At 35.1% G+C, this 27351-nt stretch overlaps 3 protein-coding genes across 29 annotated transcripts in view; all 3 read left to right on the forward strand.

The window, feature by feature from the left end:
• Positions 1-27351, forward strand: part of BLOC1S1 (biogenesis of lysosomal organelles complex 1 subunit 1) — a 1086347-nt gene that overhangs the window by 494651 nt on the left and 564345 nt on the right. The gene's annotated exons all lie outside the window — the stretch shown is intronic.
• Positions 1-27351, forward strand: part of TMT1B (thiol methyltransferase 1B) — a 686675-nt gene that overhangs the window by 127916 nt on the left and 531408 nt on the right. The window lies entirely within an intron of this gene.
• Positions 8394-9335, forward strand: LOC126931141 (olfactory receptor 9K2-like). The gene has a single exon (XM_050748960.1). The coding sequence runs from the start codon at positions 8394-8396 to the stop codon at positions 9333-9335; it is 942 nt and encodes a 313-aa protein (XP_050604917.1).

Genomic DNA, 27351 nt, shown 5'->3' on the forward strand with positions numbered 1-27351 from the left:
TCAAGCTGAGAGCCAAATCAAGAATGCAATCTTATTTTTAGTAGCCACACACAAAACTAAAATACCTGGGAATACATCTAACCAAGGAAGTGAAAGATCTCTGCAAAGAGAACTAAAAAATACTGCTTAAAGAAATCATAGATGACACAAACAAATAGAAAAACATTTCATGCTTATGAACAGAAAGAATCAATATTGGTAAAATAGCCATACTGCCCAAAGAAATCTACAGATTCAACACTATTCCCATCAGACTACTCATCTCATTTTTCACAGAACTAGAAAAAACCATTCTAAAATTCATATGGAACAAGAAAAGAGCCTGAATAGCCAAAGCAATCCCAAGAAAAAAGAACAAAGCTGGAAACATCACATTACTTGACTTCAAACTATGCTATAAGGCTACAGTAACCAAAACAGCATGGTATTATTACAAAAACTGACATGTAAACCAATGGAACAGAATACAGAATGCAGAAAAAAGGCTGCACACCTATAGCCGTGTGATCTTTGACAAAGTCAACAAAAACAAGCAATGGGGAAAAGACTCCTTATTCAATAAATGGTGCTGGGATAGCTAGCTAGCTGTATGTTGAGGAATGAAATTTTGCCCCTACCTTTCACCATAAGCAAAAATTAACTCAAGATGATTAAAGTTTTAAATGTAAGATCTCAAACTATAAGAATCCTAGAAGAAAGCCTAGAAAACATCATTCTGGACATCAGCATTGGGAAAGCATTTATGAATAAGTACGCAAAAGCAATTGCAACAGAATAAAAAATGGACACATGGGATATAATTAAACTAAAGACCTTCTGCACAACAAAAATGCCTATCAACAGAGTAAACAGACCACCTACAGAATGGGAGAAAATATTCACTAACTATGCATCAGACCAATATCTAATATCCAGAATCTATAAAGAACTTAAACAAATCAACAAGCAAAAGACAAATAACCCTATTAGAAAATGAGTAAAGGGAATGAACAGACATTTCTCAAAAGAAGAGATACATGAGGCCAACAAACATATGAAAAACTACTCCACATCACTAATCATCAGAGAAATGGAAATCACAACCACAATGAGATACCATCTCATGCCAGTCAGAATGGCAATTATTAAAAAGTCAGGAAACAATAGATGCTGGTGAGACTGTGGAGAAATAGGAACGCTTTTACACTGTTGGTGGGAGTGTAAATTATTCGTTCAACCATTGTGGAAGACAGTGTGGTGATTCCTCAAGGATCTAGAACCAGAAATACCATTTGACCCCGCAATCACATTACTGGGTATGTACCCAAAGGATTACAAATCATTCTACAATAAAGACACATGCACACATATGTTTGTTGCAGCACTATTTACAATAGCAAAGACTTGGAACTGACACAAATGCCCATCAATGATAAACTGGATAAAGAAAATGTGGCACATACACACCATGGAATACCATGCAGCCATAAAATAGTGTTTTAAAAAGACAAATCTAGAAACTAAAAATAACGAATGTTGAGAAGAACAAGAAAATTGGGTATGATTTTAAAAAAACACACATACATTAAGTGAAGTCGAGGTGGTGCTCAGTCTGGATTATTCCTGTAGCAGTGAAAATAAACAAAAATGGATGAACCTGAGGGTTCTTTTGAGGTACTAGTTAGTTATGTTGAGGTACTAGGCTAAAAATATTATCCTAGAAAATAGAAAATACCATATTATCACTTAAAGAAGTGTGATAACTAGTATAGACACCTATTAAAAGTCATCACATTAGCTATTGCTGTGTGTGTGTGTGTGTGTGTGTGTGTGTGTGTGTGTGTGTGTGTTGGATGAAATGGAGAAAACAGAGAGCTAGACCTGTGTGTTTGATGGTTAGAAAAGTAAGCATGTAAGAGTAACACATTGCCACTTTTTGTACTGGTTTATTTGTCTTACTTCTGATATTTCCTGTTTCAAAAAAAGGTAGTGTTTAATCTGTCTTTTAATATGTATGTTATACAATGTGATATTCTATTGTATTGAAAACAAAGATACAAAACAAAAGAAACATTAGGATCCTAATTCAATCTGAAGAGATAAAAATGTCCAGCTGACTTTCTTAATAACATAACACTAAAATGACCATACATTTCCTGGTTGGGAAATGATTTTCGTTTTCTTATACTACCTTTTTTATTCATAGTTGCAGTTTGCTTTCTTTTCTTTTTCTTCTGTTTGTTGTGTGTGTGTGTGTGTGTGTGTGTGTGTGTTAAGAACACTTAATACGAGATGTTATTTCAATCAAGTACTGAACAAATACTTTCTTGGTTTTACACTACACCACCTAAAGTTTTAAAAATGATTTTCTCAACAGCCATCATGTAAATAAGATGTCATAAACTGATGAAAATGTATTACTTTTGAGGAAGCAATGTTCTTTGTGTTCCCTCCTGTCTTTCATATTTGTAGCTATGCCACCAAGCCAGGACTGAGAGAAGGGTTGGCCTAAGTTGTCTGATATGCTAATAGGACTTCCAAATAGGCACCTAGTTTTAAACTATACATGCCAAATTCATATTAAAGGCAGTGTTTTACGTTGTAATGGTAAATGAATATACCAAGTGTTTAGAAATTGTGTTGATGCTATCAATAAGTTATTTTAGTATAGAAGTGAAAATAAAAGGGCAGGAAAGAAATTCAGGTTGATAAGTGAATGAATGAGTAACAACAGGGAGCCAGGAAACCCCTGTCTATTCTGGAAATGGGAGTAGTAAACTGAGGGTGATTATAAGCAGGAGAAGAAGCGGGGTGGGACTTAAAGCTGGGGATACATGTTGTGAAGTCAGATTGTAAAGAGCTTGCATTTGAAGCGGGTTTCTGGATCCTCGGCTTTGTGAATTAGAATCATCATAGCTCACACATTTGAGCAGTTTCTGAGATGACAATTCAGTATATCCATAGACACAATGACGAAAGTTTATTTTATATATTAAGTTTGTAGTTATGTATACATTTCACAATGCTTGGAATATATCTAATAATTTGATACACTATCTTAGGTTTTACAGAATTATTAGGTTCCTGAAGAATCAGGAAAAGTGAATTGAAACCCTTTTCTGTTTAAGGAAATTGTCATTCAGAAGACTATCATGTAATGTATCTTTTTCTGATAAAATATTTTATAGTCTTTGTAAATAAAAGGCTAGACTTATAGTGGTCCAAAAAGTGTACACTTCTTAAGCTGATTAATTGATCTTCATTAACCTGGAAGCAGGCTTTATCAAATAACCTTGAATTATTTCTGTTTAAAAGTGATATCAAGGCCGGGCCAGTGGCTCACGGCCCGTAATCCCAGCAGTTTGGGAGGTCGAGGCAGGTGGATCATGAGGTCAGGAGTTTGAGACCAGCCTGACCAACATGGCGAAACCCCATCTCTACTAAAAATCACAAAAATTAGCTGGGCATGGTGGTGTGCACCTGTAATCCCAGCTACTCAGGAGGCTGAGGCAGGAGAATTGCTTGAATTCCAGAGGTGGAGGTTGCAGTGAGCTGAGACTGTGCCATGGTACTCCAGCCTGGGCAACAGAGCAAGACTCTGCTTCAAAAAAAAAAAAAAGTTATATCAATAAAAACTTAAAAGCAATAAAATAAAACTTCCTTATGTCCAAAAACATGCAGCACTCACTAATAAGACATGAAGGGCACACAACTATATTACATTGGTTTTTATAACATGGAAATATAGTATGAAAGCAGCAACCTAAAAGGTAAAAGACGGTTAGATATAAAATATTGAAAAAGTGTAGTTAGAGAAAAGACAATATAAGAGAAGTCACAGAACAAGAATATGGAACACCAAAACTCAGTAGCAATTTACATAAGACCAAAATAAAACAAAAACAAGAATAAAACTAAAGGTTTCTTTTGGTGAAAGATCAGTGTGAAGCAATATTTGAAGAACAACGCTTTCTGTCTCATATGCCTTAAAGAGTTACATTGCAAGTAATTAGGCAGTCATATTTCAACTTGATAGACTATATACAGCTTGATGTCAAATTGTGACAATAGATTTTTTGAAAAGGATACTTAGAAATTATTCAATAGCAACTAAAAGATCCTAACAAATTAAGGATGCTGAATCCAGAAATGTAGACTAGGGGGCATTAATGTATTTGTCTTTTTCATGTCAGAAGATAAAATACAAATATTCAGTGGACCTTTAGAAAGCAGAGTAACGGGTTGAGACTCTGACATTCAGGTGGGTGGAATTCATAGAGAAGCAAACTTTCTCTTAATATAAAGAAAACACTTTATAATAAGGAGTCTTGTCCAAAATAACTTGGTGATTACCCCAAGAGTATTCAACAAGTACAGAAATCACACTTAGTGTTTGCTCCTCACATGTCCTCATGGGATGGCTCTAGAGTTTAACCTTGTTATGAAATTATAATTGACTTATTTTTCAGCCTTCTCTCAGAGGAACTTCTTCCTCCAAAATTCTGAAAAATGTTATGCTGCAATTCTCTGAAATAGTTTCATGAGACTGGAAAAAAACTAAGATGACTATGGATTCTAGCTGCTGCTATCTTCGTAGGCCATCAGGGAGCAGAGAGTTTTGTTCACTTTAAATTTCCATTTTGCTCCCATCTTCATTCTAAGGCCTGTGAAATATGACAGCAGGGAGGCAAGAGATTTTCATGTAGTTTGATTTCATAGATTCAATTAGCATTTATTCAGTTTTGGTAGGGAAATACCCATTATTCTCTGAGAAAACTACAGAGATTCCTAGTCCATCATCTTCATACTGTGTGCAGGAAGACAACTATAACAAGTTTTCAAACAAAATTATATTAAAGAAAGAACAAACTTTAATAACAGGTAATGGTAAATTAAGGAGCCAGGCAAAACTGCTAAGAACATGGTCATGCCATGCCTATGAGGATTGTTATTTTGCTGGGGATTAAACATTATTTGAGATGTTTAATTTTGATGTTGTCATTGATAGTTTTTATTTTTCAATATATCTTTCTTTATAGAAGGAAGTAAAAAGAATTTGGAACTTTATAGTTTCATGTGAAAAAGTTTACAAGACAAAAGAAACATAAATTCAGGTAAGAATAATTATAAAACAACATATCATATTTATTTTAATCATATAATAAGACAGCCGGAACATTTTCAATATACTTAAATATATTTTTTTCTTGAGTTTCAAAATGTGCTAAGCCATAAATTAAAAATTATCAACATGAGAATAAACTTCAATATTCCTATTTTATTGCTTGAAGAAAGATCATGACTAAACCAGACTGGGAACATGATAATTGATGTTTAAAATCTAGTCCTAGTGATATGTATTCTATAATTTTTCTTGTTTCACTTCTTAGAAAACCTCGCAATCATAAAAATTCTCTATTATCGCTATTCCAATTATTTCATACCAAAATTGGCTCTTTATTTAAAATTCTTTATTAATGGAGATAAATATTTTGATGGTCAATATTCTATAAATTTGCATGCAAATTCTACAATTATGATCCTATAATTATTCTAAAGTCAGCTTGCTCTCAAATGCCTGTCTATACTAAAGTTCCTGTGCTCCAAGAACGTCTTACCTAAAGGTTTTATCATCTTCAACATTTAAAAACATGTGTTCTTCAAAAGTTAGCAGTGAGCTTATTTATTTACTATTCGTCATTTAGTAATGAATTAAAGGTAGTTATTATATTGTAATAAACATCTCATATCAGGTATCATACCGTGTTTTAAGTTGCAATTACATTTAATTCTTTTTTGTCTTCATTTTTAGTGCCAAACACAATACTTGACACAGCATAGATCCTTAAACATATTGACTCAACACGTTAGTTGATAATCAGAAAGCTGGAAATGGATTAATTCTTGAAAAACGAATATGTCACTTTCAAAAAGGGTCAAAAAGTAGCATTCCATTTGGTATAAGAATTTAAGAGTTTTTCCTTCTCTTTCAACTGCCTTTCTCCCTCTTCCTCCTCCTCTACTTCTTCCTTAAAAAAAAAAAAATATATATATATATATATATGGTTAAACAACAAGGCCTGTTAAGCTTATGAGTTTTTAAAAGAGTTGACATATCATTGATATGAAAATTATATATACTTAAGGTATTAGACTTGATGTTTTAATATCTATACATTGTGAAATGATCACCACAATCAAACTAATTGTCACAAGCTTGTGACTTATTATTACAGAAGGGAGAGATATGTGTGAAATGATTTTAGCATGTCTTAAAAGTCATTTCTATTCTCTGTAACGGACCTCCTTTTCCTATTCCAAACCAACAAATGATGGCTGATGTTTGAAACTGTTCTATTCAGCTTCATGCCTAAAAAGCTTTATTCTATTCCAGGAATAAAATTTAGTCATCCTCATGCATTTTAACCTGTAAGTCTAATTTATTTCCCCCAATAAAACTAAATGACTATACATTTATTCGAATAGGTTTCAAATGTGTGGTGGAACAGTTGGTGTGAGGACAGTGGAGACTGAGAATACTAATGTTATTATGTTCAATCATTTTTTTTCTGTTGATTTGAATGTATTTTAATTAATTTTAGTCTTTTTTGGATGAAGTTACTGAGAGAGGTAACAAATGAAAGATGTAAGGAAGGTCATGAAGGCTTTGGGATCTGAGAGACTTTTGTAGAACATAGGAAAATGAAAAAAGTAAACCTCTTAAACCTCTTAACACTTGAGGGAGGATAAAGAGTCAGAGGAATTCTGCATGCTCTGTAATTATGATTGCTAGCATAGCACTTATTTCAATTTTGGCAAAGATATTTTTCTGGATCATTTGCTCACTTTTATTATCCATACCACTCCTTGAAAGGATGAATGATACTTTGCTTAAATGCTACCAAAGAAGAAAAGATGTGGTAGGATCATCTTTAATTGCTAGACAACTTAATAGACAATGAGTCTGTTGTTTTACATAAAAATAAAAAACAGAAATATTTCAAATTAACCAAAGTTTTTTGGTTGCTTAATAGGTCACCCAAATTCAAATAGGTTAATTTGGATGTGTTTAAGAAATTAATACTATTTATTCTTTTTTTTATTATTATACTTTAAGTTCTAGGGTACATGTGCACAACATGCAGGTTTGTTACATATGTATACTTGTGCCATGTTGCTGTGCTGCACCCATCAACTCGTCAGCACCCATCAACTCGTCATTTACATCAGGTATAACTCCCAGTGCAATCCCTTCCCCCTCCCCCCTCCCCGTGATAGGCCCCGGTGTGTGATGTTCCCCTTCCCGAGTCCAAGTGATCTCATTGTTCAGTTCCCACCTATGAGTGAGAACATGCGGTGTTTGGTTTTCTGTTCTTGCGATAGTTTGCTGAGAATGATGGTTTCCAGCTGCATCCATGTCCCTACAAAGGACACAAACTCATCCTTTTTTAAACTACTAAGCTCTTATCATCAGCTTAAGAGTTCAAAAAATTTGCTATACAATCTATTCTTTTACACAGTCCATAATTTTTATTGACTGTATAGATTGCATAGCAAACATAATTTTCTTAATTTACATCTATTTTTTCTCAAATTTGGAAAAGTTTGATGGCATGACTTTCTTGACAGATTTATGTAGAAAAAAGCAGGATCAATGAACTTCATAGAATAAAAAATATAAAGACATAGTTTACATTTTACTTTTGTCCTTAAATAAAAGTAAACTAGTTCCAGGAGCTGAAGACTGATCACATTTTAAAAGATCCCTGTATACCTATGTAATAAACCTGCACATTCTGCACATGTATCCTGTTTTTATTTTTTCAAGAAAAAATTTAAAAAAAAATCTCTAAGTAAAACAGTTAACTGATAATTTCCTTGAGGTTATAAGAGCTCTTTTGGTATAAAGTTCATGTTACCTTGGAATGTACTTTCAGCTTTCTTTCCCCTCATTTATTTATTAGCATTTTGAAGCAATGTGTTTTTAAAGGAAAAGTGAATATTACATGATAGATTCAAACTTAAGGAAGAGTCTTTTTCTTAGCATTAGGAATTTGCTGATAATATTTTGAAATCGTCACCTCAATCACAAATGACATCTCATAAACCATCTTATGTAACAAGGTAGAGAGATATAAAAAAGTGTCAAACTACATTGTGTTGAAATTATTACTAGTATGGATACAAAATACTGTACCTTGGGTCCAAACTCCATTGTTATCCAGTTGTGTTACCTTAGGCAAGTCAAAATATCTCTCATCTTTCATTTGCTTGTGTGTGTAAACTTAATGGGATAATGAAGGCATATGCCAACTATGAAGTCTTCTTTAATGTTAAGTGTTTTTGTTATAGTAGAGGAAGTGTAGAACATTTATTTGCTGACTTCCTCTTATATCTTGAAGCAGATATTTGCCATGGGTGACAAGGGAGGAAACAACCATTCAGCAGTGACTGACTTCATTCTTGTAGGCATCAGAGTGCGTCCAGAGCTCCAGAGTCTCCTTTTCCTACTATTCCTGATTATTTATGGGATGGCTCTTCTGGGAAACCTTAGTATGATTGGCATCATTGTGACTGATCCCCGGCTGAACGCACCAATGTATTTCTTCCTAGGCAATCTCTCCGTCATCGATCTCTCCTACTCTACTGTTATTGTACCCAAAGCCATGGTCAACATCCTATCTCATAAAAAGACCATATCCTTTGCAGGTTGTGTGGCACAGCTGTTCCTTTATGCACTTTTCATGGTAACAGAGGCCTTTGTTCTGGCAGCCATGGCTTATGACCGCTTCGTTGCCATCTGCAATCCACTCCTCTACTCTGTTCGCATGTCAAGAAGTGTCTGTATCCAATTGGTGGCTGGTTCCTACCTCTGTGGCTGGGTCAGTTCCATCCTTCAAATCAGTGTCACATTCTCCATGTCTTTCTGTGCCTCCCGAGTCATTGATCACTTCTACTGTGATTCAAACCCGATTGAAAAGATATCCTGTTCCAATATCTTCATGAATAAGATGGTGTCATTTAGTTTGGCTGTCCTCATTATTTTGCCCACAATAGTTGTCATTGTCGTATCTTATATGTACATTGTGTCCACAGTTGTAAAGATCCGCTCCAGTGAAGGAAGGAAGAAAGCCTTCTCCACTTGCAGCTCCCACCTGGGGGTTGTAAGTTTGCTCTATGGGACTGTCTCTTTTGTGTATCTCACACCTCCAAATAACCCTGAACTTCGTAAAGTGGCTTCAGTATGTTACATTTTGTTCACACCTATGTTAAATCCTTTAATCTACTCTTTAAGAAATCAGGATGTTAAAGATGCCATGAAAAAAGTCTTACGGAAGAAAAAAGTTTTACTCTAAATCTGCTTTTGTTTGTTTTTCTGTTTCTTGCATCAATTATTTTTTACTGCCTGATTTTCTAGATGTAGGCATTTAAAGTTCAAATTTATTTATTTATTTATTTATTTATTTAGATGGAGTCTTGCTCTGTCACCCAAGTTGCAGTGCAGTGGCATGATCTCGGCTCACTGCAACCTCTGCCTCCCGGGTTCAAGCGATTCTCCTGTCTCAGCCTCCTGAGTATCTGGGATTACAGGTGTGTGCCACCACGCCCTCCTAATTTTTATATTTTTAGTAGAGACGGAATTTCACCATGTTGGCCAGGCTGGTCTCAAACTCCTGACCTCACATGATCCTCCCACCTCTGCCTCCCAAAGTGCTGGGATTACAGGCATGAGCCACTGTGCCTGGCCAAGTTTATTATTATTTTTTTAAATAAAACTCCTTAACTCTTCTATTCCACAGCATGAATAATTTCCCATAAGGAATGTTACGCATAAAGTACTTACTTTTTCCCAAGGCAATGTTAAATTGGAAAGTTCTGGATATTTATGAAAACCTGTTATGTTTCTACAAATAGTAATGTATTTGTCACTTTCTTTCTGTCTTTTCACGTAATAATATGTTAGGTGAAATGGGGAGGTATTTTATTATTTCTCTTTGCATGCCTAGGTGAAATTTAGATACAGAACATACTTTATATGATGACTAACTTGGAGACTGTGTGTCCCAACTGGTTTATATGCAAATATTTGGTATAAAGGCTAGGATTGTGTTTTGGTGTTGATGACATGCCAAAGACGTGAGAGCACATGTATCTGATGAAAAGGAAATAGAATGGAAAAATAACCTTCTCCATGAAAAGCATTAGGTAAAATAAAGCTCTTCGTTGAATTACAGGGGCCAAAGAAGACATGGGCAAATTGCTTTGATTTGGTTGAAATCAAGACATTTTATTTAATGCTCTGTGAATGACAGTCATCCCTGTTTTGCTCTAATATAATGAAAATGTCTTCTTATGATTTTATGATGTTTTCAGCTCATGCTCTCTATCTTCTGAATATCAATTATTGGTTATGAATGTGCAATTAGTGAAAGCTCTGTATTGAAATGAAGTCAGCTTGAAAATCTCAGTTACAGATATCACAAGATTTTATAGCAGCCTTTATAAATAGTTGAATTACATGTATGTGTATATATAAATATATATGTATGCATGCATACCTTACAATAGCCTTTATGAATGGTTGGATTGTATATGTGCATGCATGCATACACATGTATATGTGTTTGTTGGTGTATATCTGTGTGTATTAGTTTGGGCATGAGATATTTAAAAACATGATTAGTCCTAAACTTAAATGTCAGTTGAGAAAAGGGTAGTTAAGACACTGCCCCACAGCTTTGATAGGTTTCAAGGGAAGCCAGGTTCCAGAAAAAGTCAGGTCAGAGTTAGTATTTTGCAAGTGAATTTTTTTTTATTTTTTTTTTTTTTTTTTTTTTTATTTTTTTTTTTTAGACAGAGTCTTGCTCTTATTGCCCAGGCTGAAGTGCAGTGGTGCGCGCTTGGCTCACTGCAACCTCCACCTCCTGGGTTCAAGTGATTCTCCTGCCTTAGCCTCCTGAGTAGCTGAGATTATAGGCATATACCATCATGCCCAGCTAATTTTTGTATTTTTAGTAGAGTTGGGGTTTCACCGTGTTGGCCAGGCTGGTCTCAAACTCCTGACCTCGTGATCTGCCCGCCTTGGCCTTCCAAAGTGCTGGGATTACAGGCGTGAGCCACTGTGCCTGGCCGTGCAAGTGATTTAAGAAACACCTTAGACAAACCATTACAATCCCTAAATCTAGAAAACATCATCAAAGACAAAAATTAAACCTAATAAATAAAACACATCTTCCAGTTTTGTTCATATACTTGATATCTTGAAAATCTAGAATATGGATCTTTAGGTCTGTTTTTTTCTGTTTTTATTTAGCTAACTAAGTCTCCTTTGATAAATGTGCAATGGAATGCATATTTGTAGATGAAATTTTATTAAGGGAAGGAATTTGAGGATAATTGTTCTTACCTAAGAGATAAAGAAGGAAGCTAAGACACTTAACAAATCAAGGTTATATTTATCTGCCCCTCCCTATGCCTGTCAATATGCCATTTCTCTTAATGCTTAATTTCATAAAAATGATATTTGAGAGCAAAATAGAAATTCAACTCACTTGGGAAATGGATGTTTGGTATAAATTATTATTAGTCTGGAGATTCCTTTCTTAGGTTTAGGTTTTACTATTTATACTGAATGCCCATTAGCCTTAGACTGTCATTCTTTGATGCACCTACCCGGTGTGAGTACTTAAGGACTATTGGGGAAAGGCAGTAGAATATTGAATAAGAATGCAGCCTAGATCCATTTACTTTAGTCTTAAATATGCTGGATTACGTATTCTGCTTTGTAGCCATAACAATTGCAGTATTCCGAGGAATAACCTCATATGTGGCATTGTTTAAATCACCTCAAATATTCAAAGAAATCCAGAAAAAAAATGGAAAACCTAAGGCAGACTGATGTCCAAGGTGTTAAACTCAGATATTTCTTATTTTCTTTTAAATTGCCATAAATATTTTCCTTGGTAAATTTTTTTTCTGGGTTCATATGCCTTATATAAAAAGTAGTGCCCAATTTATAACTTTCTTGTTACTTGTGCCATCAAGATTCCATCAGAACAACCCAATGTCATACCAACATTTTGTTGACTCTCATTGACGAAGTGTTTTATTTTTAAATTATGAGTAGATTGCTTTTGAAACATTGCTACATCCAAGAGAGTTTGAAATTCACATTCTGCATCCTATACATCAAAAGTTTTTATTTAGAGGGTACTTTAAAACTTTATACAAAAATCCACATTGAAAAAGCTTTTAATATAATGATATGATCTTGAGAGGCTGAAGATTATATTAGGCTTCTTAAATGCTCAGCGTACTTGTATTGCATTATTTTATTTTCCCTGGTTAGAACTTTTTGGACATACACATATATTGATTGATCTGTAGCATCATGTACTTCACTTTGTCTTTAAATTTGATGTGATGTTGGTGTTTACCTAACATTTAGTTCTGTTAACATTTGGCATACCGATGTGGAACTTTGGTGAGGGTACTTAGAATACGATTTTCTATTACTAGGACGCTAAGATTCTCTGACTCAGACAGTTGCAAATGATAAGTACTGATTTAAACTTCACAAATTATGTTAAAATCACTAAATTAAACATTGTTTGCTAGCACCCAGAGCTTACTCCATTTGCTTTCAGATAGTTTCAAGTCCTTATTATGGGATTTAAATTGTTATGTTGATTGAAGCAGCTGAACTAATAAAGTATAAAAATATTTCAGTGGTGGATTGATACTGAACTATGTTATTCTTACTCTTGTGAGTTGAGAATGAGATATCACTTTGCCCAATTTCATGATATCAGAATAGGTGATAAAATCAATAAAAATTCTGAATGTAAACTATTAGCCTAGTGATCAGAGTGAGGACAAAACTACTAGTTGAGGTGGGGAGAGGAAGAGGAAGAAAAGGGAAGAGGTGGGTTAAAAAAAGCAGGATATGTCAGAACTGAAAATAACATGAATGAAAAAAAGAATTCATTTCAAAGTCATTTCCTAATTATTCCAATTTTGTATAAAAAGACAAAACAACAAAACCCCAAAACTTTACAAACACGAATTTCCATATTTCTTAGGTTCATAAAATATGGCTTGTAGATTTTTGAAATAGCTGCTTCTTTCTCTTTTCTTTTCTTTCTTTCTTTTTGTCTTGTTTGTTTCTTTGTTGTTTTTTGAGACGGAGTCTGGCTCTTGTCGCCCAGGCTGGAGTGCAGTGGCGTGATCTCAGCTCACTGCAACCTCCGTCTCCCGGGTTCAAGCGATTCTCCTGCCTCAGCCTCCGGAGTAGCTGGGACTACAGGCACGTGCCACCACGCCTGGCTAATTTTTTTTGTGCGTATTTTTAGTAAAGATGGGGTTTCACTGTGTCAGCCAGGATGGTCTCAATTGCCTGACCTCGTGATCCCTCCACCTCGGCCTCCCAAAGTTCTGGGATTACAGAATAAAGCCATGGCACCTGGCCTCTTCTTTCTTTATCAACATTTTTAAAGCACCCACTTGTTTACATTTTTTGACACTCTGATGATTGGCATCAGCTTCCTCAGTTGAATGTCTTGTAGTTAGGTTTCTTTTGTGACAACCTCCACAAACTAGCTTTGGATTTAAGCAAAAGATAAACATTTAGTCATATAAATTTTCTTTTGCTCTGTCTGCACATACACAATAGTAAGGCTGGAGAAGATGAGTTTCTCCTGAACATTCCAGGGAACTAGAAAAGAGAAAACAGAAAAAATTTCTAATGTAAACCAAACTTGTCAAATGCTACTCTTGGAAATATTTACTTCGATAAATTTAAGGCTCTTTTTCCTTCTGCTGGAAAATTAAATTACAGTGAATAAGACCCTTATGTTCCCGCTTTGAGCATGTGCTCACTCATTATTCTAACAATCCATCTCAGATATTCTACTGTCCAAATTCTTTTCTTTCAGTTCGTACAGTTATCAAACTTGAACATGTAACATAATGCAAAAAGTTCATGTCTTTACAAAATTATTGTCATTCTATCCCTTAAGAGACATGATTCAAAATATTTTGTGTTGCTCTATTTAGCTACTAGTCTAACATTCCTGGTCGATTTCCATTCTTATATTAGTTAATTGAGAATCCTGTTTTAATAGTTTGTAATCTACACACTGATGGTAAGCTATCATCATCCCTACTATAATTAATAATAAATAAAATATGTAAACAAATATACATTTCAATATGAATGAGAAAACATAAACAATTTAATTAAATATTAAAGTTGTCTTAAAACATTTATCAAGGAAGTAAATTTGAAGCAAACTATAGTCCTTATTTGTGAAACAGGCCATGAGGTTACATTTCTTACTATACATTTCTTACTTCTCTTTGTATTTGGTGTTCTCTTGCCTTCGATCTCAGCTTTTCAGATTCCAATGTCTAGTGAATTTGTTCTAATCTGCATCCTGGATAGTTTTAGTTTTGTGGGGTACACGTACTGTAGTGGATACTCTCAGTTGCCTACATAGGGAGGCACTGTCTTCTTTCTTCTTGACAAACCTTGTGTCAGAAAAGTTTCTATCACCAGTGGTAGATCTTTAGTTTACTCTCATTATAGTGTTTTTATTCCTCTTTAGTGGTAAATAGTTCAGGAATGGAAACATATTCTATTAAAATATACTTAAATAAGTTGAAGTAAATAGTCTGCTGGAGAGTTTGGGAGATACATGCATTTATTTTTCCTTATTTAAACAAGAGGCAGAATTAATGAAAGAGTACAGCTCCTCAATTTCTTTTTGAACCATGTGGGAATAGAGAATTTACAGGTTGCCAAATACTTATTGTTTTGTTATCAAGTAAAAACAAAGTGATCTTGTTCCATCTTCAGCAGAAAGGAGAAACATTTTCAAATAAATATATGCATAATATATTCTCATGCGCTGAATGTTTTTGTTCTAGTAAGGATTATATCTGTTTTAATAATTATCACTATGCTCATCATTTGATAAAATTATGGTAAGCTAAACTGACTCTCAAGAGCCCTATTCTTTCACTGGCTAAACTGTCAGATAAATGCAAAGAAAGCATCACATTTATTTGTCATCTTTGCTGGTAGCACTAATTCTCTGCCATTCCTCTTGTGATCTGTATAAATTTTAATATATTTTAGCAAGAAGCTCCATGAAATTCCGTTTGTCCCTTACTACTTTATTAGTCCTTACTCTATGTCATGGATCAGTTGTGCATGTTTACCAATTTCTTCAGCCTTATACCATAATTACATATACACTTAGGAAGTGGGAAATACATTACGGATTTTTAGGTTCCGTGGTATCTATTAGGAGATGAAGACAAATCAAAACTCATTCTCTGTCTTACCCTCTGGAGTCCTTCATTCTGATGAGCAGCCTGGGTAACATTCTGGGTTCTTAAGATCTGGTGATAGTTCTAAAACAGGATCCAAATATCTCTAAAGGTCCACAAAATGTGTGGGTGTATACTTTTCTTTAGTGCTTAGTGAGCCATAAATCAACCACCAAAATATTCAGAGAAGGATTGTTGGAAGGATTTCAGTTCATATCTTTGGTATTAGAATGAGAACCTTACTCAGGGCTACTCTTCATTTTGGTGACTGTGTCAGAATTGGAAGATGAACAGGTTGTGACTCATAGTGGCTAAAGTTAGGTCTCTGTTGAATAGATTGTTTCTCTCTCTCTCTCTCTCTCTGTCTCTGGAGTACCCACTTATTTCATTTCCCATGATTAACTAAATATAGGTGGAGATCACTGTGCCACATCCATCTTTTTGACTAATAAGCCAAAGCTGCTATTATCATCTACATGAAATTTTCCTTGGCTCTCTCAGTCAAGTGTTACAATTTGAAGTCTGTCACTACACCATTACCACTAATATCAGGGAGATTGTTTTCACATTATCATTGCCCCATGAACATTCTTAGGGAGAAACATCACAGCTGATTTGAAAGTCGCTGGTGGTTTCCTTGGTCACTGGTAAATGAAAAATTGGGTGTACCTATCCAGGATATATTAAATAATTTTGAAAGTAGGTCATCCTAATTGATTAGGAATTTGATAGAAATACCTTTAGGAGTTTATTAATATGATGTTGGAGATAATTTTGGAGATATGTTTAAAAATATTTAAAATAAAATAGTTTACTTAAGATTTTAAAATATTATTAAAAAATTCTGTATTATTGAGTTAACTCTGAGGAGGGTGGGGATATACAGCATTTTCATAATACTTCTCTATTAGGCTGGTCCGGGACAGAGATCCATCTGTAGGAATTTGATTTAGATCATGTTAAAAAAAAATGAGAAGGTTGGATTTATTATGAGATTTGCATGGCCATGGGCAGAAATTCTAAGTCAACAGCACTTATGTTTAACAGAACCTTAATTAAACTTGAGACTTAAAATAGATGGCTCAAAGTCTACTTTAAAATAGACCATTGAAAGAAAAGTAAGCTAGGCATGATTCTAAAGGTGCTTTGGCAGTGTGAGCTAGCAATTGCAGAGAGATTATAAGGGGAGATAAAGAGGGCTCAAAACTATAGCAGATAGGAGAGCCACTGGCAAAAATATAGCAGTGACAAGCTCCATGGTGAGTTTATTGGAGCAAAATCGGTGTGTGCTAGTGTTGCTGTGGGAGGCTAACAGATTGTAAAGGGTCATGGAATCTTTAGGGAATCATCTCTACTTTTGAGTTCAGGGTGGTAATTCATGAACTGGGTGGACGGTAGTTTTAGTAGTTTCATTTGTAGCAGCAAAATGAGTACAGGACCAGAGTCTGCCTGAGAGTCACAGGCAGGAGCCAGCTGACACATGAGAATAAGTAGCAATGTGGATGGGCTTGAGAATAGACATTACAGAAGCTTAGGGAAAACAATGATGTTAAAGTACAGAATTTGGCTTATACACTATTGAAAAACTATGTGTCTCTAACAGAGAATGTTATGTTTCCCTTGCTATACATGTCGCTATTATTTCACTTAAAAATTCATCAAATTCATCAGAGCATTTGTCTATCAGTAGGAAAGATTTCATTTTTCCTGAGCTCCCTTTGCAGCTCTATGTTGCCTTGTAGTAAATTGGTTCAGGTAAAAATATTCTTGAAATTGACAGTGAAATGTAAGGACAATACACAGCCAGCTTTTTGGAGGGAGACTGGGCATTTTCCAGAATACTTGATTTTGAAACCTGAGCAAGGAAGGGGTTCTAAAAAATATAGAGTAAACTCAGACAATATTCTTCTTCTCTTAATTGGAGCAGAGTGTCTCTTCCAGTCACATGAAGGATATTTTTAACCTATTTCCAAAAACACTCGAGTGGTCACTAAACACGTACTATAGTGCTATAGGGTAGTGCTATATAAGTGGATCATCAGATAAATATGATGTTTTGAGAGTTAACACACAGAAACATTAAATTGAGAAATAATCTCAAACTTATAGAGAATTGCTGGTACAAAATAAAGATCTTTTAAAAGAAACCATTTGAGAGGAAGTTGCCAACGTACTAGTCCATCTTCCCCAGATACTTTCGTGTGTAATTCCTACCAACAAAGACATTCTCCTCATAATCATATTTCAGTACACAGAATCAGGATTGCTTTACCGTCATCTAAACCTCCTAACTGACCAGTTGTTCCAAAAGCATCATCGATAGTAAAAGGAATGGTGATATGTAAAGTTTAGAGTGGCATTTTTGCATCCAGTTGTATATGTAAGTCTCCTTAAATATGGAACAATTCCTCAGTCTTTCTTTGATACTCTTTGATTTTTTTGTCTTGATAGTCTTGATGATTTCAGGCCAGTTATTGGGTAGAATGCCCCTCAAGTTGTGTTTTTCTGGTTTTCTTAATGATTAAATTCAGGTATGTATCCTTGGCAGGATTATCAAACAAGTGGAGTGAGCCATGTTTACAATACGTTCTCTCAGTGGCACACAAAGTCAATCTGTCCCAAACCCATTTGACTAAAATCGTATCTGCTATCTTTCTCCTCTGTAAATTTACTTTCTCTTTTTGTAATTAGTAAGGATTTTTATTAAATATTGTGAGACCATGTAGATATTCTAGTTCTCTAAGTTTTGAAAAGTTTATTTATTTATATCAGCATGAACTCATGGTTTTCTACTTTATTTAATGTGTTATAATACTTTATTGACATTATTTATTTTGATGCTCAAATTATCCCAAATTTAGCCAGTGGGAGTTTCTTTGAGCTAGCTTCCGTGTTTTTTTGACTTATCTCCAATATTCTTTTAACACTTTATACTTTTTGACACAAAACAACATAACAGATTTTTGTGTTCTTTGCCTATCTGATATGAAATTAGGCATTTCTCCAAGAATCCCTGGTTCCTTTTAGTGGAGAAGTGTATTTGGAAATCAAGATATGGGTGATGTGTGTTCAATGTTATTGCTGTTTAGGTGCTGGTAGGTCTCTTAGTTGGCAGACATACATATGTATATATGTATATGTACACATCCACATATATTCATACGTGCACTCATACATGTTTGCATACATACCATCCTTTGCCTTTACATTTCTATGAATGAGTGATATGGTTTGGATTTGTGTCCCCACCCAAAGCTCATGTTGACTTGTAATCCCCCATGGTGGAGGTGGTGCCTAATGGGTGCTGATTGTACCATGGGGGCAAACTTACCCCTTGCTGTTCTTGTGATAGTGGGTGAGTTCTCATGAGATCTGGTTGTTTAAAAACCTGTAGCGCCTCCCCGTTCTCTCTCTCTCTTCTGCTCCACCATGTGAAGATGTGCCTGCTCCCCCTCTGCCTTTTGCCATGATTGAAAGTTTCCTGAAGCTTCCCCCGTCATGCTACCTGTACAGCCAGTAGAACCATGAGCCAATTAAAACTCTTTTCTTTATAAATTACCCAGTCTCAAGTAGTTCTTTATAGCAGCGTGAGAACGAACAATTACAGTGAATCTATTCTTATACTATGAATTCCAATCTTCAGTACAGAGTTTATTCTGGTTTCTCAATTTCCATATTGCAAACTCCCTCTCCAATACTCATTATGTTTAATATATTTACTTTTTGACTAATTCCACTTTATACGTTCTCTATTCGCTCATTACAGCTGTCTCTCTTTTCCCTACATGATTGTTCTTTTTATCTTAATCTGGCTTCCGCACCTGTTGCTGGGCTGCTGCTAGTATAAACCTGTGTAAGTACCCTTTGCATCCTGCCCATTATCCAGCACTGCCTGGGGCCTTTCTGCTGTGTGGAAACCATCTACAACCCACCATGCTCTGATGTCCTATGCCAGGTCCCACCAATTGACTACTATGAATGCTTTCCTGATCCCACATTTACTCTGATACAATGATAAATATGGAGAATCTCATGGATTTCTTCTGTTATAATGTTACAGCAAAGATCTTTGTAAATGCTCTCTGGGAAAGTTTTTGTGGATGCTGTTTGGGAAAGAGACACCAAAAGAATTTCATTATTCTGAATTTGTGGCTTGAATTTGGGAAGAGTTGATAGAAGAGACGAGATATAAACACAAGCCATTAAAAATGGTTACAGTTTCAGGCTACAGTGAAAATAAACAGAGAAGCAAAAACTGATAATTAGAAATTCTAGCTTATTCAGAATAGACAAAATGAAAAACTGTTGTAAATGCACAGAAAAGCACACAATGTTAGTAGTTCTCAAGTGAGATGATTTTGACACTATAAAGAAGGTCTACACTCTGCGAGCCAATTAACTTGTTTTAGGGTAGCCTATGTACTCAAAAATCAGTTTGTCATGTTCCCATCTGTGTAACACATTGCATGAAAGGATTCAAAAGATTTCCCCCTGTATATAAATAAAACAAGAGGCACCCAACATGGCCAAAATTGTAAACGTTTTGTTGTTTTATCTTATACTCATTTTTTGAAAGTCTACCTCCAAACTTTCTACAACATACTATATCAAAAAAGTTGTCTTTTTATATTTTATAATGTGTTGACACAACCAGATAATTTTAAATTGACATTATTCCCTTTCTTTTCTTTCCTACACATGCTGCCATAGTCAGGCATGACTTTTCAGATATGCCTTAAAGTGTTAAATATGAAAATGATACTAATGCATCCCTAATCCTACATATTCTTTTCCACATATTAAATGATGGCCAGTTTATATTTATTCTATGTAATAAAAGAGATCCACGTATAAATTAAACCTATACTTGATGACTGAGCATTTTGTCATGCTTAGATATAGTATTTAAATGTTTTTCCAAATAGTGTAAGTAGAATTATTAAATTTTCATTATAATCAGCATTATAAGAAGTAAATATGTTTATGAGAGGAAATGCTTGTTAAAAGTAACCAGATATTATACTTTGCTTTAGTTGAGCTTTTAACTGATATAATTATAAATTCCCACTTACTATATCATTTTTGTGAAAGTGAGAACTTATTATAAAATCTAGTAAAGGTAATTTAGGAAATTTAAATTGATTAGGCTTTGCATGAGAAAATGAATCTAAATCTTGTATAAATGAAATCATTATTTTCACATTATTTTTTAAAACTGATAAGAGCAGGCAGAAGAAATATCATTGTTTCAAAGCCAAATTATTGTCAGCTTACACAAGGCTTTTTTTTTTACCACATTAATATATCAAATATGAATCTCATTTTTTTGAGAATACTGAAGTTTACTTCATTTTCTTCTCTTCCTAACAACTTGCACTACACTGCTATCTACCATGAAGACTAATAACCAAAACCCTTAGAAATTTAGCGAAATTATTTTTCTCCTTAAGTTTTACCAAGTGTCCGAAGCTTATTTTAAGCAAGCCAACCAATGTAGAACATTTTGCATGAAGTATTTCTAGAAATGAGAAAATTTCAGTTTTCTCATATTGAAAATGCTTTTCTAGTCTTTATAAGCTAATGAAGAACAGCTTCATTTGATAAACAGACTACTGTGTAGTTCTATAAGTGAAGATATATCAATGTGTTTGCTGAGAAAGTATTTCTGACTCAAAACGCACTTTATTCTTATCAAACTCGTAGGCAGATTAGCACATTCAGAAATAGGTTTTAGCTGACTAACTCTTAACATATTGTGTATTGCTTTTTCTATAGCACCTGTTGAGTGAGATTGAGGGTTCAGCTAGGGTTATAACTTTAAGCACCATTAAGTTCTTGAAGTCAGTACGTGAAGCACAATTTTACATCTGAATTTTCCATCATTTATATATTTCTATGGGCCTTTCTTATTGTATGAAAGAGGAGAAGGAGAAATCATGTACTCAGAATTATTAGATTTTTCATAGTCATGAAACTGTTCTTTGCAAATCAAAAGTAATTTTCCCCATTCTTCATTCTTTCATTCATTTGTTCTATTTTGTACAGTTTATCAAATCATAAACACTTTTCTTAAAAGCCAGAGGCTTTGCCATACAAAACCAGTTTCAAAAGTTTTTGGGAAACATTTACGCATTTTCTCCCCATAGATGTGAATGTGCCTGTTTGAAATAGATGTTATTACAGTGTGTGAAAATGACTTTATAACCAATTTATTTCCAAATATTTCCTGACATAAGAGAGAATTCGCCACAGATTCAGAAAAAGTACAAAAGATCTTTGTAAGAAATGAATTACTTCAGGATAGAAGAGGCATTTTTTAAATTTGCATGATTATAATGAGAACTAGAAGTCTCATTTTCCAGTGGCAGCTGTAAGTCAAAGTAAATGTAGCACAAAAGCTCCATAATAGTCACAGTTACTCCAGATCTCTAAGATCTTCCCTTTATTCCAGAGAGAAATGTATTGTTTTCTTTCTGATGATTTAGGCTCATAAGGGCATACAGATAAAATGCAGAGCTTAAAGGATGTTAAAATAAAGTGAAGACTCAAGATGAACAATAAAAAAGTCAGCTCTGTAGAACATCTGTCTTGTTGACTGTCATCTAATAGATACTGTCCCACAATATCAGACGTCCATGGGGAAACATGAGGCTGGGGACAAATCAGGATCAGAGTCAGATTTGCTGAAAAACCAGAATTAGGGAAGAAATACAAAATTAGAGCAAGAGTTCTATAGCTACATGACGTTCACCCCAGGAACTGAGAAAAGAGAGATCTTGGTGAAAACACTTCAGAAGGCTCAAATCTCTGCACATGAGGTTAAGTTAGGTTTGGCCTTCAGTTTACCCAGCAAAACCTTCAAAAGAAGTTTCAAAGGAAAAAGGAAAAAAAGGTAGTTTTTTTCCTACCTTGAAAAAAAAGGGTAGTTTACTTGCAATGAAAGTTTGCAATAAAGTCCAGGCTTTAGGACTAGCTCACCAGATTGAAGAAAAAAGAAGAGCAACAGCCATTTAAAGGAAAAACAAAATCCCCAAAACTCTCACGAGATTATCAAGGTTACAGGTATTATAGTTAATCTGATCTTGGTGATAAATATGCCAGTTATGTCACACCCATAAATGCCATGGCATATCTTCAGATATAAGCATTGTGAAATTCAGAAAAGAGTTTCTTTTTATTAGGGAGTCAGCAATTTATGGGGAATATCAAGGTTTATCTTAGGGAGGGATCAAAATTAGAAAGACTCCATTTTTATTTTCATTTTTTTTAAAAATTTGATGTAAAGAAGCAAAACTCATATGATATGATAATTAGTTACCACAAGGGCAGCCAAACAAACTGACATTTTTACATCAGGTAATTAACCACTAACATAGTGTGATGGTTAATATTAAGTGTCAACTTGATTGTTTTGAAAGATGCAAAGTATTGTTTCTGGGTGTATCTGGGTGTTGCTGGGTGCTGCCAGAAGAGATTAACATTTGAGTCAGTGGACTGGGGGAAGACTCACCTTCAGGAAGACCCACCCACAATGTGAGTGGACACCACCCAATCGGCTGCCAGTGTGGCTAGAAAAAGAAGGCAGAAGAAGGTAGAAGGACTAGACTGGCCGAGTCTTCTGGCCTTCATCTTTCTCCCATGCTGGATGCTTCCTGCCCGGGAACATCAGACTCCAAGTTGTTAGCTTTTGGACTCTTGGACTTACAGCAGTGGTTTGCCAGGGGCTCTTGAGCTTTTAGACATAAACTGAAGACTGCACTGTTGGCTTCCAAGGTTCTGGGGCTTGGACTGGCTTCCTTGCTCCTCAGCTTGCAGATGGCCTATCGTGGGATTTCACTTTCTGATCATGTGAGTCAATTCTCCTTAATGAACTCTCCTTCATATATACATTTATCCTATTAGTTCTGTCCCTCTAGAGAACGCTGACTAATACACACAGTGAAGTCAGTAAGGATCCTGCAGCATTTTAACTCACATTGTCTGTCTAAACTGTAAAACACACTAGAAAGAAGTTAGAGAAATCTTTAAGCAAGAATAGGAGGCAAGAATAATACTGGTAGAATATAAAGGAAAGATTACTTTTGCACAATGAGTTTAGAACTTGAGTTTTTTTCATAAGATTGTGTATCAATTCTACAACAAAACAAAACTACAAGAAATCTCAAGTGAATCCATATATGTAAATAAGTATAAATTAGTTTGACTTTGTAACCTCAAATGTACTCTAAGCTGCACAAGGTTTATTGCCTATAATTCTATTTCCTTGTTAGTGAGTTCAATGGCATGGTTATGCAATGAATAATATTTATATAATATTCTCTTAAATGTTTGTTGAAATGTTTTTGAATAAACTTAGAGCTAAAGCAAAAACACGTTATTTGTCTCACTTTGACAGTAATTATATTACTGTCATAATTACTCTTGTGCTTTTGTTTGTAAGGCATTTTTTGAAGTACGAAATGACATTTTGTTACTTTTTGCTTTATCTGTGGTTTTATAAACAGCAGATAAAATTATGTTTACCTTTATAAACTACAGATAAGTTATTTTAATTATGTGACTTTAGCAAGGTGTATTTAACCAATTTTCCAACTATTTTTATTTAGCAATGTTATAGAATGTAATATGCTAAAACTAACATGCAAAAAAGAGAAAATATTATCCTTAATTTATCACAGAGAGAGTCGCTTTCAGTTTGTTATCTATATACATTATAATGTATTTTTGAATTGTATGCTATGATTCTTCAATATTAAGAATATTTGACACATAATAAAAATTCTATAACAGTTCAAATTACTGTTTTCTTATTGTAAAGGAAAATATTTTATAGAAACTATAGAAAAATGATAACGAGAAGTAAATACGTATGAGTTTACCTTATGTCTTTCAAGTTTATTTGCTAGTAAGTGTAAAATATTAATAAGTAGTACCAGAGAGTGTACTAATTTAACCAAACTTTAAAACGTACTGATATGGTTTGGCTGTGTCCCTACCCAAATCTCATCTTAAATTATAGTTCCCACAATTCCCGTGTTGTGAGAAGGACCTGGTGGGAGGTAATTGAATCATGGGGTGGGTCTTTCCGGTGTTGTTTTCATGGTAGTGAACAAGTCTCATGAGATCTCATGGTTTCATACGGGGGAATTTCCCTGCACAAGCTCTCTGTTTTCCTGCTGCCAACCATGTAAGATGCAACTTGCTCCTCCTTGCCTTCCACCACGATTGTGAGGCCTCCCCAGCCATGTGAAACTGTTCGTCCGTTAAACCTCTTTTCTGCATAAATTATCGAGTCTTGGGTATGTCTTTATTATCAGCATGCAAATGGACTAATACAGGTACTATTCTAGCCTGAACATTCTAACATAATTAAGCAATTTATGTTGTTTGTTTCTGACTAGAATTATATTTTATGTGACACTTAATTTTTAGCACAATTTTTTAACCTTGCTTTGTCATTCAGGTATAACTTATTGTGGGACCTTTTCTTAGTTCAGCTAAAGATGGGGTCCTTGTCACACGGCCACGAAAGATTAGGCTCACAGAAAATTTGAAGGGTGAGTAAGGCAGAGTTTTATTAGGTGAAAAAGAAGAAAAAGAGAAACAGAGACTCTTAGCAAAGTGAGAGAGTGTGCTTTCCTGCCAGTGGGCTTCCCCTGTCAAGGACTGAATCCCAGGTTCCACCCAGGAAGTGGAGGGCCAGGCTCCTCCCTGCTGCAAATGGTGTGAAGTTCCCAAGCTCCACCCAAGCATGCACTCCTTCCAGCATGCAGGCTGACTGGAGTTTCTCTGGGAACGCCTTCCCACCTGGCTGTCTCATTCTTCCCTCTAAAGAAGCACATCTAACTCCTGTTAGAATAAGGATACGGATAAGGATGAAGACCGATCTTAACTGCTTCCTGCTGACAGAGGACGCTGTTTTGGGAAAATGGCAGTCAGAGCTCCCTCAGAGGCCTATCTAAGGGTCCCTGGCAGAAGGGGCCATCGTCTGAGGTCCCAGTTGCATGGCCGTTTGGAATGTGATGGCCTGAAGTCAAGAAGAGACAAACTGAGTTATTAGAAAACATGTAACAAAAAGGAACAAGGGGAGAGGTAAGAACAGCTCAAAAATCCTGAGGCCTTTTACCAGTTTGCACAGGGAGAGTGGGGCCAAAAGCCTGACTGGTAAAAAAACTTTACCCTTTTGCCAGCATGTTGGGCTTCTGGGTTCCCTTCCTTGAGCCCAATCCTAAACCAACAAGTTTAAGGTTTGGGAAATTAACTCCTTCCAGTTTGGAGGATGCATCTGAGGGGAGTGTCCTGAAGTACAGAGACACGATTACCTATCTGTGGAGAACAGAGGAGGAGAAAGGAAAAATAAAGGCATTTTTTTTTCCCAAAGGAGTCCCAGTGGTTCAGGATGCATTCGAAAGGGGTACAGACTGAAGATGAATGGATACTCGTCTCAAACGAAAGGAGCAGTCATCCCCGGTTTCCTTCTCTTCCCAGTAGATACCTAGGGCAAGTGAGAGAGAGAGTAGAAGAGAGTGGGGGCCAATATTCAACATTTTTAAAGAAAAGAATTTTCAACACAGAATTTCATATCCAGCTAAACTAAGCTTCAAAAGCAAAAAAGAAATAAAATCCTTAACAGACAAGAAAATGCTGAAAGATTTTGTCACCGCCAGGTGTGCCTTAGAAGAGCTCCTGAAGGAAGCACTAAATATGTAAAGGAAAAACAGGTACCAGCCACTGCAAAAACATACCAAATTGTAAAGACCACCGACACTATGAAGAAACTGCATCAACTAAAGAGCAAAATAACCAGCTAGCATCATAATGACAGGATCAAATTCACCAATGACAATATTAACCTTAAATGTAAATGGGCTAAATGCCCCAATTAAAAGACACAGACTGGCAAATTGGATACAGAGTCAAGACCCATTGGTGTGCTGTATTCAGAAGACCTAGATGTGCAAAGACACACATAGGCTCAAAATAAAGGGATGGAGGAAGATTTACCAAGCAAATGGAAAGCAAAAAAAAAAAGCAGGAATTGCAATCCTAGTTTCTGATAAAACAGACTTTAAGTCGACAAAGATAAAAAAAAGACAAGGGTATTACATAATGGTAAAGGGATCAATGCAACAAGAAGAGCTAATTATACTGCATATATATGAAACCAGTACAGGAGCACTCAGATTCATAAAGCAAGTTCTTAGAGACCTACAAAAAGACTTAGACTCTCACACAATAATAGTGGGAGAATTTAACACCCCACTGTCAATATTAGACAGATCAACAAGACAGAAAATTAACAAGGATATTCAGGAATTGAAGTCAGCTCTGGACCAAGCCAACTCAATAGACATCTACAGAACTCTCCAACCAAAATCAACAGAATATACATTCTTCTCAGTATCACATTGCACTTATTCTAAAATTGACCACACAATTGCAAGTAAAACACTACTCAATAAATGCAAAAGAGTAGAAATTATAACAAACTGTCTCTCAGACTACAGTGCAATCAAATTAAAACTCAGGGTTAAGAAACTCACTCAAAACCACAAAACTACATGGAAACTGAACAACCTGTTCCTGAGTGACTACTGGGTAAATAATGAAATTAAGGCAGAAATAAATAAGTTCTTTAAAACCAAGAGAACAAAGATACAATGTACCAGAATCTCTGGGACACATTTAAAGCAGTGTTCAGAGGGAAATTTATAGCACTAAATGCCAGCAGGAGAAAGCAGGAAAGATCTAAAATTGAAGCCTTAACATAACAATCAAAAGAACTAGAGAAGCAAGAGCAAACAAATTCAAAAGCTAACAGAAGACAAAAAATAACTAAGATCAGAGCAGAACTGAAGGAGACAGAGACACGAAAAACCCTTAAAAAAATCAATGAATCCAGGAGATGGGGTTTTGAAAAGATTAACAAAATACATAGGCCACTAGCCAGACTAATAAAGAAGAAAAGAGAGAAGAATCAAATAGACACAATGAAAAATGATAAAGGGAATATAATCACCGATCCCAGAAATATAAACT

Source organism: Macaca thibetana, chromosome 11 (genome assembly GCF_024542745.1).
Source record: "Macaca thibetana thibetana isolate TM-01 chromosome 11, ASM2454274v1, whole genome shotgun sequence".
Taxonomy (NCBI): domain Eukaryota; kingdom Metazoa; phylum Chordata; class Mammalia; order Primates; family Cercopithecidae; genus Macaca; species Macaca thibetana.